Source organism: Microcaecilia unicolor, chromosome 11 (assembly GCF_901765095.1).
Source record: "Microcaecilia unicolor chromosome 11, aMicUni1.1, whole genome shotgun sequence".
NCBI lineage: Eukaryota > Metazoa > Chordata > Amphibia > Gymnophiona > Siphonopidae > Microcaecilia > Microcaecilia unicolor.
This window is the reverse complement of record NC_044041.1, coordinates 124,827,614-124,845,153: the sequence shown is the minus strand read 5'-3', so window position 1 is coordinate 124,845,153 and position 17,540 is coordinate 124,827,614. Positions and strand designations below refer to the sequence as shown.

The window sequence follows — 17,540 nt, the reverse complement described above, 5'->3', positions numbered from 1 at the left end:
GAAGAGACCTTGCTGAAGCATGTAGTTTAGGTTGGATGTGAGGTCAGCTATGTAGCAGTCAGGGGCGGATTTTTATTAGATAGCTGGGACAGGTATCCAGTTTATAGTGAGTGTTGGAGAGCCTACTCATCACCTGGGTAACTGCTTCGACGGTGAGGGGAGCGAAGTTTGACCAGGTTCAGTCGGCTGGGTATTCTCCCATGGTAGGGTCCAAACTGTTGAGGAAGTTTTCGATATTGGTGGTGTCGTGGTAATGCGTTGCGTATATTTGCAATTTTTTCTCTGAAGTATTTAGCAAGTTGTCTGCAGATGGGATGTCTGTATTAGTTGTAGTGATCAAGGTGGTGTCTAGTAATTTGTTCACGAGTAGGTATAGTTTCTTGTGTCTTTGTAATCTGTTCCTAGTTTTATAGTATGATCTTTTGGCCTGTTTTATTGTATACTAGTAAAAAAGCCCCGTTTCTGATGCAAATGAAACGGGGGCTAGCAATGTTTTCTTCTGTGTGCATGTGGGAGTGTGTGTGTCCCTGCCCTCTGGCCTCTCTCCCCTCCCCCCTCTGAGTCCTTCACTGTTACAGAGCCAGCGATTTGATTTCGTGCTCTGCTGTTTTCCTTCACTGACTGTGTTACAGAGAGGGCGGGGCAGACACTCATAGGGAAACCGGATATCTCGCCCCCTTCACACTCCGGCTGGAGGCTTCATAGAACGTTGGTGTTGCTTTTTATATAGAGAGATTTGTATTTTCTTTGTGTTGCTTCCAAGCGTTGAGTGTCTGTTCATCTTTTGTTTTTTTCCATGCTCGTTCGAGTTTCCTGGATTGTGTTTTTAGCTTTTTCAGTTCGGCATTGAACCATGGTATTGTGTTGTGTCTATGTGCGGTTCTTGTTCGTAAGAGTGCTATTTCATCTAGAATGCTTCTGCATCTTTTATCCCATTCTATGAGGTAGTATATGGAGTCCCTTTGTGTTGTCCATTCGTTATTGATATCTGTTGCCAGAACGTTTTTGGGTCTACTTGTCCTCATGTGCTGTAAATTGTGTGTTCTTATATACAGTATGAACCCTTCTTCCGCCATTTTAGGGATAGGTTTAGTTTGTAGTGATCAGTCCAACAAAACTTAAACCTGGGCAACATAAAACTAAGGAAAAATAAAGGACAGATTGTAAGGCCCAATTAAAGGAGCCACAGGAGAAGCAGAAAAAAGACCGAAAGGCACTAAGAGGTCTCAAAAAAACTGGGCGAGTGAGGAAGGACAAAAAAACACACCTCAGGTTGGTGGGGGGGAAACTGAGGAGACTGCGTTTCCACAATGGGTAGCGTATGTGCGGTGGAGCACATCTTGTGCTCCACAAAGCTCTCTTTTTTTTTTTTTTTTTTTTTTTTTTTTTTTTACTGTGGCAAAAGCCAGACCAGGCGATGCGGATCAGCTCACTCACTTGTGAGAAGATGGAAGCCTGCTCTCCTCGGAGAATACAAGATTCCTTGTTTAAAAGCTTCAACATGCTTCTCCTCCAGATTACCATGAGTGGCAGAAAGTTCAAGGTAACATACTGCCCTCACCAATAGTGGTGTCACCAATAGTGTCACTGTATGATTCTAACTGTCCATGGAGAAAACAAAGTTTTATACCTATAACAGATGTTCTCCATGGACAGCAGGATCCTACAGCCACACTTCTCCTTTCCAACCCACCTGATGATGAAGCATGCTTTGAAATGGACTTACAATTAGTGCAGAAACTCCTGAGCAACCTCAGAAAACATTTCTAGAGTGTTTCTTAACTTTAGGAAGGTATTCCCAAATCAGCTCTGTTCTGATGATGATACCTAATAGAGCAGTTGTAGGATCTGGATCTGTATCTGATTTTCAAAAGGCGTTTGACAAGGTACCTGAATGAAAGGCTACAGAGGAAATTGGAGGGTCATGGGATAGGAGGAAATGTCCTATTGTGGATTAAAAACTGGTTGAAGGATAGGAAACAGAGAGTGGGGTTAAATGGGCAGTATTCACAATGGAGAAGGGTAGTTAGTGGGGTTCCTCAGGGGTCTGTGCTAGGACCGCTGCTTTTTAATATACTTATAAATGATTTAGAGATGGGAGTAACTAGCGAGGTAATTAAAGTTGCTGATGACACAAAGTTATTCAAAGTCGTTAACTCGCGACAGGATTGTGAAAAATTACAAGAGGACCTTACGAGACTGGGAGACTGGGCGGCTAAATGGCAGATGACGTTTAATGTGAGCAAGTGCAAGTGATGCATGTGGGAAAAAAGAACCCGAATTATAGCTACGTCATGCAAGGTTCCACGTTAGGAGTTACGGACCAAGAAAGGGATCTGGGTGTCGTCGTCGATAACACACTGAAACCTTCTGCTCAGTGTGCTGCTGCGGCTAGGAAAGCGAATAGAATGTTGGGTATTATTAGGAAAGGTATGGAAAACAGGTGTGAAGATGTTATAATGCCGTTGTATCGCTCCATGGTGCGACCGCACCTTGAGTATTGTGTTCAATTCTGGTCGCCGCATCTCAAGAAAGATATAGTAGAATTGGAAAAGGTGCAGCGAAGGGCGACTAAAATGATAGCGGGGATGGGACGACTTCCTATGAAGAAAGACTAAGGAGGCTAGGGCTATTCAGCTTGGAGAAGAGACGGCTTAGGGGAGACATGATAGAGGTATATAAAATAATGAGTGGAGTGGAACAGGTGGATGTTCACGCTTTCCAAAAATACTAGGACTAGGGGGCATGCGATGAAACTACAGTGTAGTAAATTTAAAACAAATCGGAGAAAATCTTTCTTCACCCAACGTGTAATTAAACTCTGGAATTCATTGCCGGAAAATGTGGTGAAGGCGGTTAGCTTAGCAGAGTTTAAAAAAGGGTTGGACGGTTTCCTAAAGGACAAGTCCATAAACCGCTATTAAACGGACTTGGAAATATCCAAATCCCAGGAATAACATGTATAGAATGTTTGTACGTTTGGGAACCTTGCCAGGTGCCCTTGGCCTGGATTGGCCGCTGTCGTGGACAAGATGCTGGGCTCGATGGACCCTTGGTCTTTTCCCAGTATGGCATTACTTATGTACTTATGATCCTGTTGTCCACGGAGAACAACCATTATAAATATTCAACTATGTTTTGTTTGTCCATAATTGGGGTCCTAAGGAAAAGAAAAGGTAAGCAAATCTAGGGGCAAGAATTTAACAGCTACATGTTAACTGGCCCGTTATCATCTTAAATCTTAAATCAAACACTTGAAGTAGATGCACAATTAATTAGTTAAAGCTTAGTAGTTCTTCTATTTTAAGCATTAGAATTCCTTGGGATATGTTGCTCAAGTAACTGAAACTCTTACCATGTACTCTCTTGCATGTTTGTGCAGTAGCTTGTAGCATTCCATTTCCTCTGTCTTTATAGGTTTAAGGAGCATGTCATGAGTAATTCTCCCAAGGATATTGTGTCCATTGAAGAACTTCTGTGGCTGAAATCAAAGATCATGTCTGAAACAGCCCAGGACAGTGAGGAGAAAGCAGCCATTGATGCTTTGAATGCAGAGGAACTGCCCCCAGGGGTGGAGCTCCCAGAAGAGGATAGTCTGGTATGTGACAAGGCCATAATCATATACACTAATTACTTGCATTCTGATAGGCCACACATAGTATTAGTAATGGCCATTGTGGGGGAGAGATCCAGATTTGAAAAAGACCACTCACCAAAGTGGAAAGGTCTCTTAGCAAGCTAGATGGGAAGGAATTGGGTGAAAAGCCTTGCATAGGAGTGGGTCTAAAATGACAGCCAAATGGGAAAGAGGGAGGTCCACTGATGAAAGCCTGATGGCAAGGAGTAAAGATAGGCCTTATGTGAAGGAGAATCCTTTATGAGAGCTGAGTACGCTAGGATAAGAGATCTTAGGAGGATGGATCTTTGAGTTGGATGGAGAGGAATGAGAAGGGGGGGGCTTAAAGTTGGAGAAAGATCTCTAGTGAGAGTTTGGTGGGAAGTAGTTAAGAGGGAGGCCTCAGCTGGTGATCAGAGAATAAACATGTAGATCATTTATCTTTGATTTTAGGACTGTGCCAGTATCATAAAACCGTCTTCCACTCCCACCCATGCTCCTTTTTTTTTTTTTTTTTGTATTTTGCATTACTTGTAGCTGGAGAAGCATACAGACAAGATTCGGGAGCTAATCATTGCCATAAGGGAGCAAATCTACACTCAGAATGAGATGGAAGTGAGCAAGCGCTGGAGTTTTGAGGAAGGGGTGAGTAGGAGCAGCTGCAGTGGAAGGAGGGGGTGCCAAAGGCCTCCGTATTGGTTGAGATCTCTTACAGATCCTCAAAATGTAAGGGTACAGTATTACCATGTACTTCAGGTGCGACAGAGCTAGCTAGCCAGTGGCTGCCTATCCTCACCTGCTGGTTGGCAGGATAGGGCGGGAAGATTATCCCTTAAGCCCTCAGTCTGATGCCTTATGCTACTTGTTTTCCGTTCCAGATCAAAAGGCCCTACTTCCATGTCAAGCCCCTGGAGCGAGCCCAGCTGAAGAACTGGCACGACTACTTGAACTTTGAAATGGCCAATGGATCCCACGAGCGCTGCATTGTGCTCTTTGAACGCTGTGTCATAGCATGTGCACTCTATGAGGAGTTCTGGGTGAAGGTGAGATGGCAGTGTGGGCAACTCAAAGCATATTCCTATGCCTGCTTAAAAGCTAAAAGGAAGAAGGCCTTTAATTGTTTTATTTGTTTATTTTTAATTTCTTATGTCTGTCTGAAAGCTACTGAAGTAACATAGTAGATGATGGCAGATTTGGTTGTGTACATTCAGGGTAAAGTAAGTTTTGTGTTGTTTGGTTTTTTTGTTTTTTTCTTCCCCTTGTTCTTTATCTGAATAATTTTTCATTTTCTTTTGCACTGTATGATATGTTTTATGGCTGACTTCTGTATGCATTTCTCAGCCTAAGATGGAGGCAAGAAATTACAAAAGCAACTACCCTTTTTCTTCTTTGGAAAAGGCGGGCTGTCAAACTGAAAAGTCCTGCTAGAGCAATCAAGATGGGTGGATTATGCTACCTACCAGCAGATGGAGACAAGAGGACCATCATTTTTCTGTGACAACATACCTGTACTAAAGGAGTGATGCAGCCAAGGTACTTGTTAGTATTTCTGTCTCCAGCAGATGGTGGATATACTAGGCTGGTCCTGCAGGATTGATGAGGCTCTCAAGGCTCTGGTCTTAGGGCTTTTGTCGTGGTAGAGCAGGCCTTAGCCTTCACTTCCAGGATAACAATATGTGGTTTGCTTTCCTTGGTACAGTGTAACACTGGCTCTTTGAGTAACAATTTGTGAATTGTGTACCTTTGACTCTTTAGGCCTTCTGGTAGGCTAGGGTGGTTGGGTTGTGCTTCCAGAATTCCTGCCTTTGAGCAGGGGTGTAAATCTGTTAAGAGAGGGTCTCCAGACAAGGTCTTTCCCAAGCTGTTTTTGCTCCTCCCCTCTTTTTCTCTCTCCTCCCTCTTTAAATTGGTATTGGATTGAGGAAGAAGCCATGCTGGGGGAAAAGCATCAGTCTCTAAAGGAGTTTTAAAGAAAAAAAATGACTAAGGGAGTTTGCTGCAGCAGAACAAAGCTGTATGGACAGAACTTTAACAGCCATGACCTCATTTCCCCATACCACCTGCTGAAGGGAGATGGACTTGATGTTCATTAAGATCGATGTTTGGAAGGGCAGAGTGTGGTCCCTACACCAATTACATTTTGACTTAGTTTGTATTAAGAACTTCAGCGCGGTAGGCCTTAATCCTGAAGGTCAGAGTGCAGTCCCTACACCAATAAAATTTTGACCTCGATTCATACTAAGACCTTCAGCGCTGTAGGCTTAATCCTTTGGAATTCTCTGCCCCTCCACCTGCGAACTCTTGTCACACAGAATTCTGTACGGTTCTAAAAACCTTTCTTTTCAAAAATGCTTTTATTTTCACTCGTGTACCCTAATTCCTTCTTCCTATAGGTCCACGGACTTCCACAGCCAGTGGTGCCATGCAATGACGCATATGATCACACTTTACTCTTTCTTCCTCCTGTCCTTTCTGTCCTATAAGATTATGGAGTTCTGTTTCCTTTTCCCTTTTGCTAATTCTTCACTACTCGATTCTCTTTCCTCTTTATAGTAGATCACCCTGAAAGTTCTTGTCATAGAGTGGTATTTCAAACCTTAAATAAAGTGAGGCGGGGGGAGTAAGAGGGGAAGGGGAGATAACTGGAACCAGTGTGGCAGGGTAAAGAAGGGAATGGAAATACTGGACCAGTGGATGGACAGGGTGACCTATACCGTGGCCCAGGGGTTCCCAAACTTTTTTGGTTCGCCCCCCCCCCCCCCCCCCCAGCCACATAGGTCTCTGTGGCACCCCCTCCCTTCCGATCACATGGGTCTCCGCACCCCCACCCCCTTGCCACATGGGTGTCCGCACACCCCCCCAAATGGGTCTCCCTTTCCCTGTAGCCCCCTCCTCTCACACCAGCACACCTCTGCCTCCCTGCAGTCCCCCTCCTCTCACACCAGCACACCTCTGCCTCCCTGCAGTCCCCCTCCTCTCACACCAGCACACCGCTACCTTCCTTTCTGCAGGTCCAGGATCACTGCTGCTTCCTTCTCCTTCCACTGCCACCGCTGCAATGCTTGCAGCTTACATTTTGGGGGGCCATTCGCGATTCACACAGGCACTCCAAGGCCTTCCCAGTCTGCCATGTCTTCCCTTTTCTGATGCAGCTTCCTGTTGCGAGGGCTGGACGCGGCAGAGGGAAGTCCCCGCAGTGCTTGTGTGAATCGCGGATGGCCCAAAAATGTAGGCTGCAAGCACTGCAGCGACGATGGGGAAAGAAGTAGGAAGTGGCAGATGCTGGACCTGTGGGAGGAGAATGTAGGGAGCAATTCGCCATGGCACCCCTGAGAATTTGCTGTGGGTTCACTAGGGTGCTGCGGCAGAGTTTGGGAACAGGTGCACTAGCCATTATATGGACGTACTATTTATTTTCATTCATTTTATTTAAAAACTTTTTGTAACCCTCACTATCTATGATTCTAGGTGAGGTACAAAAATACATGCATAATACCAGAATATAACAATTAAGACAGAATAAATAAGAATGAAATACAATACAAATACTGATGTCATCAAATTGCATATTTAGGAGCCAATGCTCAAAGGTTCATGGTAGAATGTAATTCTACCGCAAACCTAGTGCAGGAAGATTGCCTCGGCATGCTCAGAGTAATGAACATGCAAATTAATTACACATTAAAATCGTGCAGTAATTTGCTGCCCAGAGTTCACTTTTCTGTCAGTGCCTGAGCACTGATTGGCTCAGACGCTAACAGGAAAATTGAGAGAGATTTATTTATTTTTAAATTTATGCAGCAGCAACACCCAACTCAACACCTGTTCCCACACCTGCATACATCCCTGGTGTCTAGTGGCACCCACCCTGGCCCCACATACCCATCTCCTCCTCCCCGCCTCCATGTAAAAAAAAAAAAAAAACAAAAACACCGTACACTCACAGCTTCTTCCTCCCTCACCCCCAAAGTCCCTTCAAAAAATCCCTGGTGTCTAATGGTACCCCTCCCCAAGTAGCCCCAAGATCCTGCACGGGGCTGTGTGCCACCATTTTGAAGAGTCAGGCAGGGCAGGGCTGAGACATGGCTGAAGTTAAATGTGAGGCTGTCCAAGGAAGTCCTGGAGGCTTATATTCTATTCTCAGTTGTGGATGTGTTATGAGATTAGGGGATCCCAAAGTCAAGCCTTGTTGCTCGTGAGGACCCAGTTGTGGTGGTTGCTGGAGACCCAGGAGAAAGAATATCAGCTTGTTACAGAGGAGAAAGGTTCAAGTGATGAGGAATGATCCCGTCTTGAAATGGAAAAGGTGGATGCCTATTTTGGAGGAGATGCTGTCTTCTGGCGATGTTAACCAGTTCCGAGATGAAGGTTGCAGTACAACATACAAGGGAGTTTCTGTCCAGCTGTTTCCTACTGGACAGGATGCTTCTATGATGGAGACTTGGACAGTCTGTTGCTGTTGATGTGATGGGACCCAATGGCTGCTGTGTGTATTTTTTTCTGTTCACAAGAGAGTGCTAGAGGCATGGCATCTCCGGGGTGGTGGTTTGATTGTGGCCCAAGAGTAGTCTCAGTGATTCCTAGTGTTGCAGGGATCCTGGTGCCCTATTGGGGTGATAGCCCTCAGCCCGTAGGGGTAATGACCCTGGTTGTGGCAAGCTCTCAACCTGTAAGCTGAGGGGCAGGGTATGTGAGGGATGTGAGTGGCATAGCGACAGGTGTCGCTCACTGATGAATAGTTAAGTCACTTTACAGCAGGTGGCGCAAACATGCCATGTTAGAGATTGAGTCGGGGGGGGGCGGGGGTCAGACCTGTCTGGAGTTAAATGCCCTGAGTCAGTATAGAGAAGGAGCGGCCCTGAGTGTAGACTATCAAGGCAGGAGATAACCTTGAATTGTATTCAGAAAGTACTTGCGTTTGGTGTATGTCCAGAAGAGACCCAAGACGGTGTGAATAGTCATTGTATTGGGCTAAGCTGGGAGCCAGCCCTAGGAAGAGTGCTAATATTGATACATAAAGAACCAGAGAGAAAGAAAGAGACTTTACTAGTAAAGTAAGAGGGGTGCACATGTTGAGTCATAAAGTATTTTCCTTTTGCTTGAAACCCTGCATGTATGACTCTGTTGTGACGGATCCAAGCCACACCCTTGATCACATTACCACATTAGCACCGGCGGTAACTTTCAGCATCAGCACCTTGTGACAAAGCGCCTAGCTACCTGCCTGGGGCTAACCCTGTGGCCACCTGAAGGGTCTGTCTACAGCACTGCTCAGGTCCGCCTGCACCTGCTGCTTGTGCTCTACACTAGCACACTCCACCCCACCCCACCGACTGGGTCTCACTTGCCTCTGGTCGAGTCTCCCACTCTCAGGTTATTCCCTGGTGATTTCTAGGTTATGGGGCCACACTCTCAGGGGTCCCACAGACCCAGCACACAAACCACCAGGATTCTTAGTCAGTCCAGGACAGCAGAGTCAATAAACTAATTAGGTTTGTTGTCAGAGTAGAACAGTGAACCATATAAAACAGATGGAAAAGAACAGGCAATAACAGATAACTGAATATGGATCAAATATATCTAAACATTGTTTACTGCCTAAATAGTGCCTGTGGAGTTCAGGAACAAGATATAGCTGCTCGCAGGGTATGAAGTCTAACTGTTCACAGGGTCTCAAGAAAAGAGAACCTTCTCTTTCCATTCCCTTATCTGTGACTTAAAAAAAAATTACTTCACAGCTTAAGCTAACAGATTTTGACAGGAAGAAGAAACATTTGCTTCTAGTACAGCTTTAACTGTTCACAGGGTCTCAGGAAAGAGAACCTTCTCTTTCCACTCCCTTATCTGAGACTAAAAAATTACCTCACACAGGCATGGCAGCTTAGCTAACAGCGGGGTTGGCATATAAAAAAAAAAATTCCCGCTCAAAACCCGCCCAAAAACCGCACACACCCCACCCCCGACGTCATCACCCCCACCCCTGCCGTCATCAACCTCGCCCTTCCGTCATCGCCCCCGCCGTCAGCCCCACCCCTTCCGTCATCGCCCCCGCCGTCAGCCCCGCCCCCACCGTCATTGCCCCACCCAATACGTCAAACCCCGCCCAAAACATCACAACCCCCGCCTCTGTTGCCATTAGCCCCACCCCCGCCGGCCGAAAAACCGCCCAAAACCCGCATAGAAAAAAGAAAACGAGCCCAAAAAACCGCAACCCGCCGCGGGCAAAAGTTCCCGCGGCGGGTTGCGGAAAACCGCCCATCTGGCAACCCTGGCTAACAGCTTTTGGCGGGAAGAAGAAACTGTTGCTTCTGGTACAGCTTTAACAAAAAAGACAATCGCCATCTGCTGGCCAATTAGGAGACATACATATCATTAAAATAATTTAGAAGAAATACATGTCATCAGGAAAATAATACAGTTCATAGGCTTAGAAACCCACTGTTCCTCAGCAATCTTCCAGACCGTTCAAGACGCTTGGGTTATGCACCAGCAGAGGGAGACTGAGAACACTAAAACTTCTTATACAAGTAGCTTGTTGCAGACGCTTCTACTAACCAGTATTTTCTCAGTCTCAGCAGAGGGTAGAAGTGTGCAGCCTGTGCAGTGTACTCAGTCTGGTAGGGTTTCTAGGTTGGGTTGTAAATGTTAGAGAACCCACACTTGGATCTCTATTACAGGGTGTGAATCCTAAGGGGCTTCTATTCCCTGTGGGGTGTCACACCCGGGTGGCCGGGTCCCTCCCCCTGTGCTCTTCCTCTGGAGGACTGCTTGACCTCGGCTACAGACCTCGTTGTGTACCCTGAGGGGTTTAGGCATTGGCAACGAGGTTTAAAAATAAATAAACGTTTTAAAAGGCAGCTATTTTGGCCATTCTTGTGGCAGTCCAGAGATAAAACTTCAAGGGCATTCTTGCCCTTAGGCGGTTTTGCCTATTAGTCTGTCAGAGCACAAAGCAACTGTTTGTTTTTATTGTGTTCACAGCCATTATGTCTAAGCCGGTGAGGTGTCGGTTTTGCGCGAAGCGCGGCGTTGAAGTGAAAGGTAGCCAATGTAAATTTTGTGGGGAGCCTACCGTTGTCAGCGCTCTTGCCCCCGTGCTTTCCTCTGAGTCGGCGGAGGTGTTGGGCAGCGATTTGACCGCACATTCCGGGCCAGCAATGGCAGGGCCGGTTTTGGCGGAAAACGCGGCATTTTGGTTGCGCGTCCTGTGTCAGCCTTGACGGAGCCATTTTGCCGGGAAGCGCAGCCCTTTTGGCCGCGCATTCCTGTGCCGGGGGGACCTGTGTGTGGCGGGAAGCACGCCTAGTTAGCCAGGATCACGCAATGGACCGGCTGCCGCGAGGAGGGGGGTCCGTCGCGGAGACTGCGAGAAGTGTTGTTGGGGCTTCAGCAGCGTCGGGGGGGGGGGGGGTTGGGTCTGGTTTCCCCCCTGAGTTTGTTTGGTCTCTGTATAATGCCTGGGGAGCTGGCCCCTCTTAGGCTGTTTGTTCCCCGGAGGCTGCTAGCTCAGTGGGAGTTAAGCGCCCGCGGGTGGATATTTCGGAGCCTAGGAGATACTTTCTCTGTCTGGGTCGGATGTTAGATGAGTCTGAGGGATCAGGATGGGCTAAGGCCTGGGGAAGATTCTTCAGTGGTTCGCATTTTTCATAAGGAGGAGTTGTTAGAGCTCGTTGATCAGGTGATCTCTACTTTGATGTTTGCTCCGGCGGCCACTCCCTCTGTGGAGGGACCCCAGGTAGATCACTGGTTAAGGGGATTCGGAGAGCCTCCCGTTCCTTTCCCATGAATTCAACATTAGAGACATGGTTTTTCAGGAATGGTCTGTGCCGGAGGCTGCTTGTAAGATGTCTAGGGCTATGGCGCGGCTGTATCCCTTGCCTCCGGAAGATACCGCGTTCTCAATGTTACCTGTTTTTGTATGGAGACATTTGAATATGTCATAGTCGTAGTTCGTGCGGGACAGTGTTTTTAATGTCCTTAGATCTGCTGGAATCTTATCTAACATATTCCTATCAGGACCGTCTCCAAAGGGTTTTGTGCGGTTTTGCGATTTTTGGACACCATTTTTTCGGTTTCAGGCTCTACCGTTGCATCTCTCAACAGTCCCTCATACTTTCACCAAAGTTTTGGTAGTGCTGGCAGTGGCTCTTATGAAGAGGGAATTCTACTTTCCAGTTTCTAGGTGACCGCCAAATCAGGGAAACTTCTTACCTAAAGAGTCGGCAGCTCTTAGGGCCGAGTGGTACAATATTTTTTGTAGTTCTTAGGTTGGCTACTAAAGTGGTCAAGAGCCGTCTGATTACTTTGCAGTTTCTAGGAAACTTAGGGGTTACCTTAGACACGGCGTGGAGTCGTGGGGTTCTTTCTTTCCCACGCCACAGTTCTTCAAGCATTGCTTCTAAGTCGCGTTCTTTATGTTCAACATTATATTCAGGTTACCTTCCATGGCAGCGACTTTAGAAGTTCTTTCTTGGGCTACACCTTTTAATGAGATCTCTCTAATTTTCTCTCATTTCCAGATATTCCCTTTTGGATGGCATCCCCTCAGCTGAGTCGGTCTCTGCATTCTCAACAGCGCAGCACTCGGTTCTGGTGGTTGAGATTCAACATTCTCACTGCAGGTATGCCTGTAGAGTATACACAGTGGACAGTTTTTTAACCATCGTCAGTCTCCGTGGATGGTGAGCATGGTGTTTTAGGCAAGCTACCCCATATTCAGTGGTCTCCTTTGGCAGTTTTACACTCCTGCAATTTCTTGGACATTAGAACAATTTGTCTGGCTCTGGAGGAGTTTTCTTTCCCGACTGCATAGCGAGGTGGTGAGAGTCGGTCGGACAATTTCATGGCAGTAGCGTATGTCATTCATCAAAGGGGAATGAGGAATCTACTCTTCACATGGCAGAAGGCAAGTCTCTTGGCATAGGCAGACTTTCTCCTTACTGCCATTAAAAGATTAATTTCTTATTTCACCCTAGTTCCAGGGGAATGGACTCTCACCTTTTCAGAGTTTTCAATTGATAATAGCTTAAGAGGACACTCCAGTTCTAGAACCTTTTCATTTCGTTCTCTCCTCACAGGTTCCTCGCTTACTCTCTCGCTGAAAGACGCGGCAGGGGTGCATGCACTCTTGCAGCAGTGGTCTTCCGGTCTTCTTCATCTCTTTCCTCCATATTTTTCTCTTGGGTCGTCTTTTACAAAAGATTGAGACACATGAGGGTCCGGTAGATCTGGTAGCTCCAGCTTGGTCCTGAAGTCCGTGATACGCGGATCTTCTGTGTCTGTCTCGGCGTCTATCTACATCTTCCGGTTAGCAAGGCCCTGCTGTTCCAAGGTCCCATCTGTCATCCAGACCAGGCTTGTTTTTGTTTTAGGGTTTGGCTCTTCTACGGGCTTGAGAAGCTCAGAGAGAATTTGCCTCTTCAGTAATTGTTCCTATGCTGCGGGTTGCGTCGTCGGGCCACGTCTCTCACTCATAGTCGCACTTAGTGCATTTTTTGGAAGATAGTTGTTCAGAAGTTGCAGTGGTACACATGTTGGATAATGGATGTTCTCTCTCATCTGTTTCCCTGCAGATTGCAGCTGTTGTTTTTTCTTTAAGATTGCTCTCTTAAGACACTGTTTTCAGTAGCCTTTGATTCAACTAGGAGAGTCTCGGGGCTGCAAGCTTCTTTCCTGCAGGTCTCAGTTTTTTCTTTTTGGAATTCTCTTTTGGTTTCCGAGAAAACACGTAGTTCTACGTTTCGGATACTTCTACATCTGGTTCCTTCTTTCCTGTCTACCGTAGTTTCACTTTTTCATCTTACCCAATCAGTTTTTTATTTTTCTTCTGGGGTCTTCTTCGGGAGTACAAGCTCACAGGAAGCTGAATAATTTAGATATTAAGGGAGCCCTTAGCGATTCAGAGAGCTGTTACACGGTATTGGACAGCTATTGAATATTTTTGGCGCTCTGATGTTTTTTTTTTTTTTTTGTCTTTCTAGCCAGTCGGCGTAAGGTTTTGGCAGTCTCTACCTCACTATATCTCAATGGATTAAGGAGATCAGAGCTTCTAATTGTTTTCTCACCGGGAGTGCAGTTACTGAGAGTGTTAGGACACATTCCACTACTTGATAAGCATTTCCTCCTTGGCAGAGTGATTTTTTTTTTACTGCCATCTGCGCTCATTTGTAAGGTGGCAACATTGGCTTCCCTTCATTCTTTTTCTGTTTACTACACACTAGATGGTCATTGTCGCCAGTAGGTGGTCTTTGCAACTCCAGTATTCCCAGCAGGTTTGATAGGGTTCCTCCCTTAAACATTACTGCTTTGGTACTTCCCATCAGTCCAATCCTGGTCCGGTCCGGAGGGACGCTAAGGAAGGAGAAATTAGATCTTACCTGCTAATTTGCTTTCCTTTAGTCCCTCCGGACCAGACCAGGCCCCTCCCATGTTTAGTCAATTTTTCACATTTTCTTTTTTCTTAAGTTTGCAGTGATATCGTTCCTTTTCAACTCACGGAATATTAAAAAAACAAAACAAAAAGACCATAGGCTAGTATATGTATAGAACTTTAAGTGGGCCATTCCATGTCTCTGGTGAGAGTTGCTGGTGAGCTCAGTTGCTGGTATATATATATATATCTTTAAGTAGCACATACCACTTCTCTGCTGACATTGCTGGGGTGCTTCAGTTGCTGGTATATATATGTAAAACTTTCAGTGAGCCATACCACTTCTCTGGTGGAGAGTTGCTGGTCAGCTCTAATACAAGTGAGCCATACCACTTCTCTGGTGAGAGTTTGCTGGTCAGCTCTAATACAAGTGAGCCATACCACTTCTCTGGTGAGAGTTGCTGGTGAGCTCTAATACTCGGCATTGCCGAGTGCTTTGTGGCTGCTATGATTCCATGTGGCACAGAAGGCTGGTCTTCTTTCTTTCTTTCCTGCTTTGTTAGTCAAATACTGAGGCTAGGGTCACATGGCCAGGCCTCTCATTGGCTCTCTAGTCTTAGAATTTTCTCAGTCTCCACCTGCTGGTAGGCGGTGCACAACCCATCAGTCCAATCGTGGTCCGGTCCGGAGGGGCTAAAGGAAAGCAAATTAGCAGGTAAGATCTAATTTCTCCTTATCTTCTCTTCATAAAGGAAGTAGTCTATCCTCTATAATTTGCTGCTCTTATTTGAACTTTTTCTAGTTGCACTATATCCTTTTTTTTTTTTTTAATGAGACATTCAGAAAACAGTACTTAGATGCAGGTGCACCAGAGGCCTATGTAGAGCATAATGATATTCTTAGTTTTGCTCTCCTTTGCTTTTTGACAAGTCTCTTTCTATTCCTCATCCCATCAGACCAGTGAGTATGTGGTCTCCTACTAGCAGATGGAGACAGAACTGCTGGTTTTGTGACATTGCCCTAAAGGGTCCTGTGAACTAGCCAGTATTTCCTTAGCGTCCTTCCGGACCGGACCAGGATTGGACTGATGGGTTGTGCTCGCCTACCAGCAGGTGGAGACTGAGAAAAACTCTGACTCTAGAGAGCCAATAGGAGCCCTGGCCATGTGACCTTAGCCTCAGTATTTCTCAGTCTCCCAGCAGGTAGGAAGCGAGCCCATTAGTCTCTCTCTTTCTCTTTTAGAGGTTTACAATAAGAACAACATTGCTACCTCTTCTTCTGTGCCTAGGAATTCTCTGTTAGACGCTGGTCAGGTAGGGACTTCTTTTCCTTTCTTTTACAGCCTCTGGGGGTGGTCAAACTCGGATGTCTCCGGGTCCCTCCCCCCTTCCTCCCCATCTCCCATACATAGCTGGGAAGGACTACCCTTTGTTTAGAAAGGTGTATGTCTTTGGGAGAGGGCAAGCCACTATAGAAAGTTAAATCTTATAAGCATTTTAAGGAGCAAGCTACATCACCCGGCTTCTAACGAGCAGACGCTATGTGTTGTTCTATTACTCTTACAGCGGAGTTTTCCCCCATTACTTTAACGAGCAGGCAGCTCTGGTTGCTGTTTTAGGTGTCTATTTTATCTAGCTGGTTAAAAAAAAAAAAAAAAAAAAGAGGCAGCAGTAATTTGGAGGAGTTTAGGTGAAAAAAAAAAAAAAAAAAAAAAATTAAAGACAACTTGTCCCCACTGACTGAATGAGCAGACAGCTACATTTGATTGCATGGGAATGCTGTGAGTCAGCTGTGTAAAAAAAAAAGAGTAAGCGGCAGCATTTTGTTTTCAGCCCTCTTTGAGTTGAGCTGTATTTATTTAGCACTGCCGTTTGTGTTCTTCCCTAAGCGGTTTGTTCGGACGGAGCAGGGCTTAAAAAAAAAAAAAAAAAAAGAGATTTTTGGCGCGAATCGGGTACGCGCTTGCACGCGCGTTTACCGTCATGTCCGAGAAGCTGAGACGCGCTGTATGCCAGCATCGGGGATCTCCTCTTCCAGCTCCTGTAAATATTGTGCGCCGCTGGGGGTGCGTCGGGACTTTCTTTTTCGCCGTCTTCGGGCCGTTTGGGCTGATCTTTCTCAGGAGTCGCCTATGTTCTTTAGGGGGGGTCATTTCTTTGCTTTTTATGTTTTTAATGTTGAGTAGCTGGTTGCTGTAGCCTAATAGTCAGCACTACAGTCTCTGAAGCTGCTACTACTACTATTTATCATTTCTAAGCGCTACTTAGAAAACGCAGCGCTGTACACTTGAATATGAAGAGACAGTCCCCTGCTCCTCAGATCTTACAATCTCATTAGGACAGACAAACAAACAAGAGATAAGGAGATTTTAAGTGAGCAGTTTAAAATAAGGGTTCTGAACAGAGGAATAGGGTTAGGAGTTAAAAGCAGCATCAAAAGGTGGGCTACAGAACTGGGTGCAGGTCCCAGTTTTAGTAATTTATTTCTCTTTCTGGACCCTGTATGTCGTGTCCCACTATATATGCATACTTGGCCAGCCTGTTTGATGTTTGTTCTTTATAATCTCGGATGGCGTTTGTCTGTGGCTAGGAGCCAACTTTTCAAAATTATTGAGGGTGCTAAGTCCAAATGAAAATGACCCCTCCCTGGACATATACATGAGTTTTTCTCAATATCGGGGGTGCTCAAGCACCCACAGCACCCACAGAGTCGGCGTCCAATGTGACTGTGGGAAGGTAGTTCACAGTTGTGTTTTTTTGTTATGCATTTTTCGAAAGGTTGCTTTCCATACCAGGATATTTCCTATATGTAGCTATACGTTTGTTCTTCCACAGGCATGGGGGCAGTAAGGATGTTATCATAGGTACATGCCACTCTCACCTGTTTAACTTTGGTGTCATGAAATCATAGTTGCAGGCTACTCTTACATGACAGTCATCTTCTTATTTCCTCTGTCCAGGAGTTCTTGCGGTTTATTTTTAGATGGTTATGCTTTTCATTTCGCCTCCTTTCTCTATCGCTCCACGGCAAGGCATGTGAAGTAGGGGTCTCCCTACATAGACTCTTGGATCTTAGGACCGTTTTCTCTCTTGATTCTTCGAATGCAATTTTAATTTCTAGTTCCTAAGAATGGATCTCCCTTCCTCCTATTTGGAATCTCACATGCCGTCATGCGCACTCTCAATGTCTCAAATCTTTATCACAAGAACCTAGTTCCTAAGAAGGATTTTCCTTACTCCTATTTCAATTCTAAATGCTGTCAAGAGCGCTCTCAAAGTCTCAAGTCTTTTTCATGAAAGCCTTCGATCCATAGTGAAGCTTCGGTGCAGGCACATTTTTTGATACAAACTTTTCTGCATATTTCTCTTAGGAGAGTTTCTGAGAAGGAATAGAGCCCGGTGTGAAGGAAGCTAAGCAGGGTCCGCCCGGGCTGGGTCCTGGAAGTGTGACCAGCTCACAATGTGCAATAATGTCCCTTCACGACACTGTTTTCAGTCTCTAAAAGTTCATCATAGTTATGCTACCCCTCAGAAAAGGGGAGATTCTTCTTCACTC

General features: G+C 45.7%; 1 protein-coding gene across 1 annotated transcript in view; it reads left to right on the top strand.

The window, feature by feature from the left end:
• The window catches only part of LOC115480978 (nascent polypeptide-associated complex subunit alpha, muscle-specific form-like), a 278,693-nt gene that overhangs the window by 120,670 nt on the left and 140,483 nt on the right, over positions 1 to 17,540 (top strand). The window contains exons 6-8 of the mRNA XM_030219963.1: positions 3,418 to 3,598; positions 4,154 to 4,261; positions 4,495 to 4,659. Coding sequence (XP_030075823.1) covers positions 3,418 to 3,598; positions 4,154 to 4,261; positions 4,495 to 4,659 — 454 coding nt within the window. The remainder of the gene's footprint in view (positions 1 to 3,417; positions 3,599 to 4,153; positions 4,262 to 4,494; positions 4,660 to 17,540) is intronic.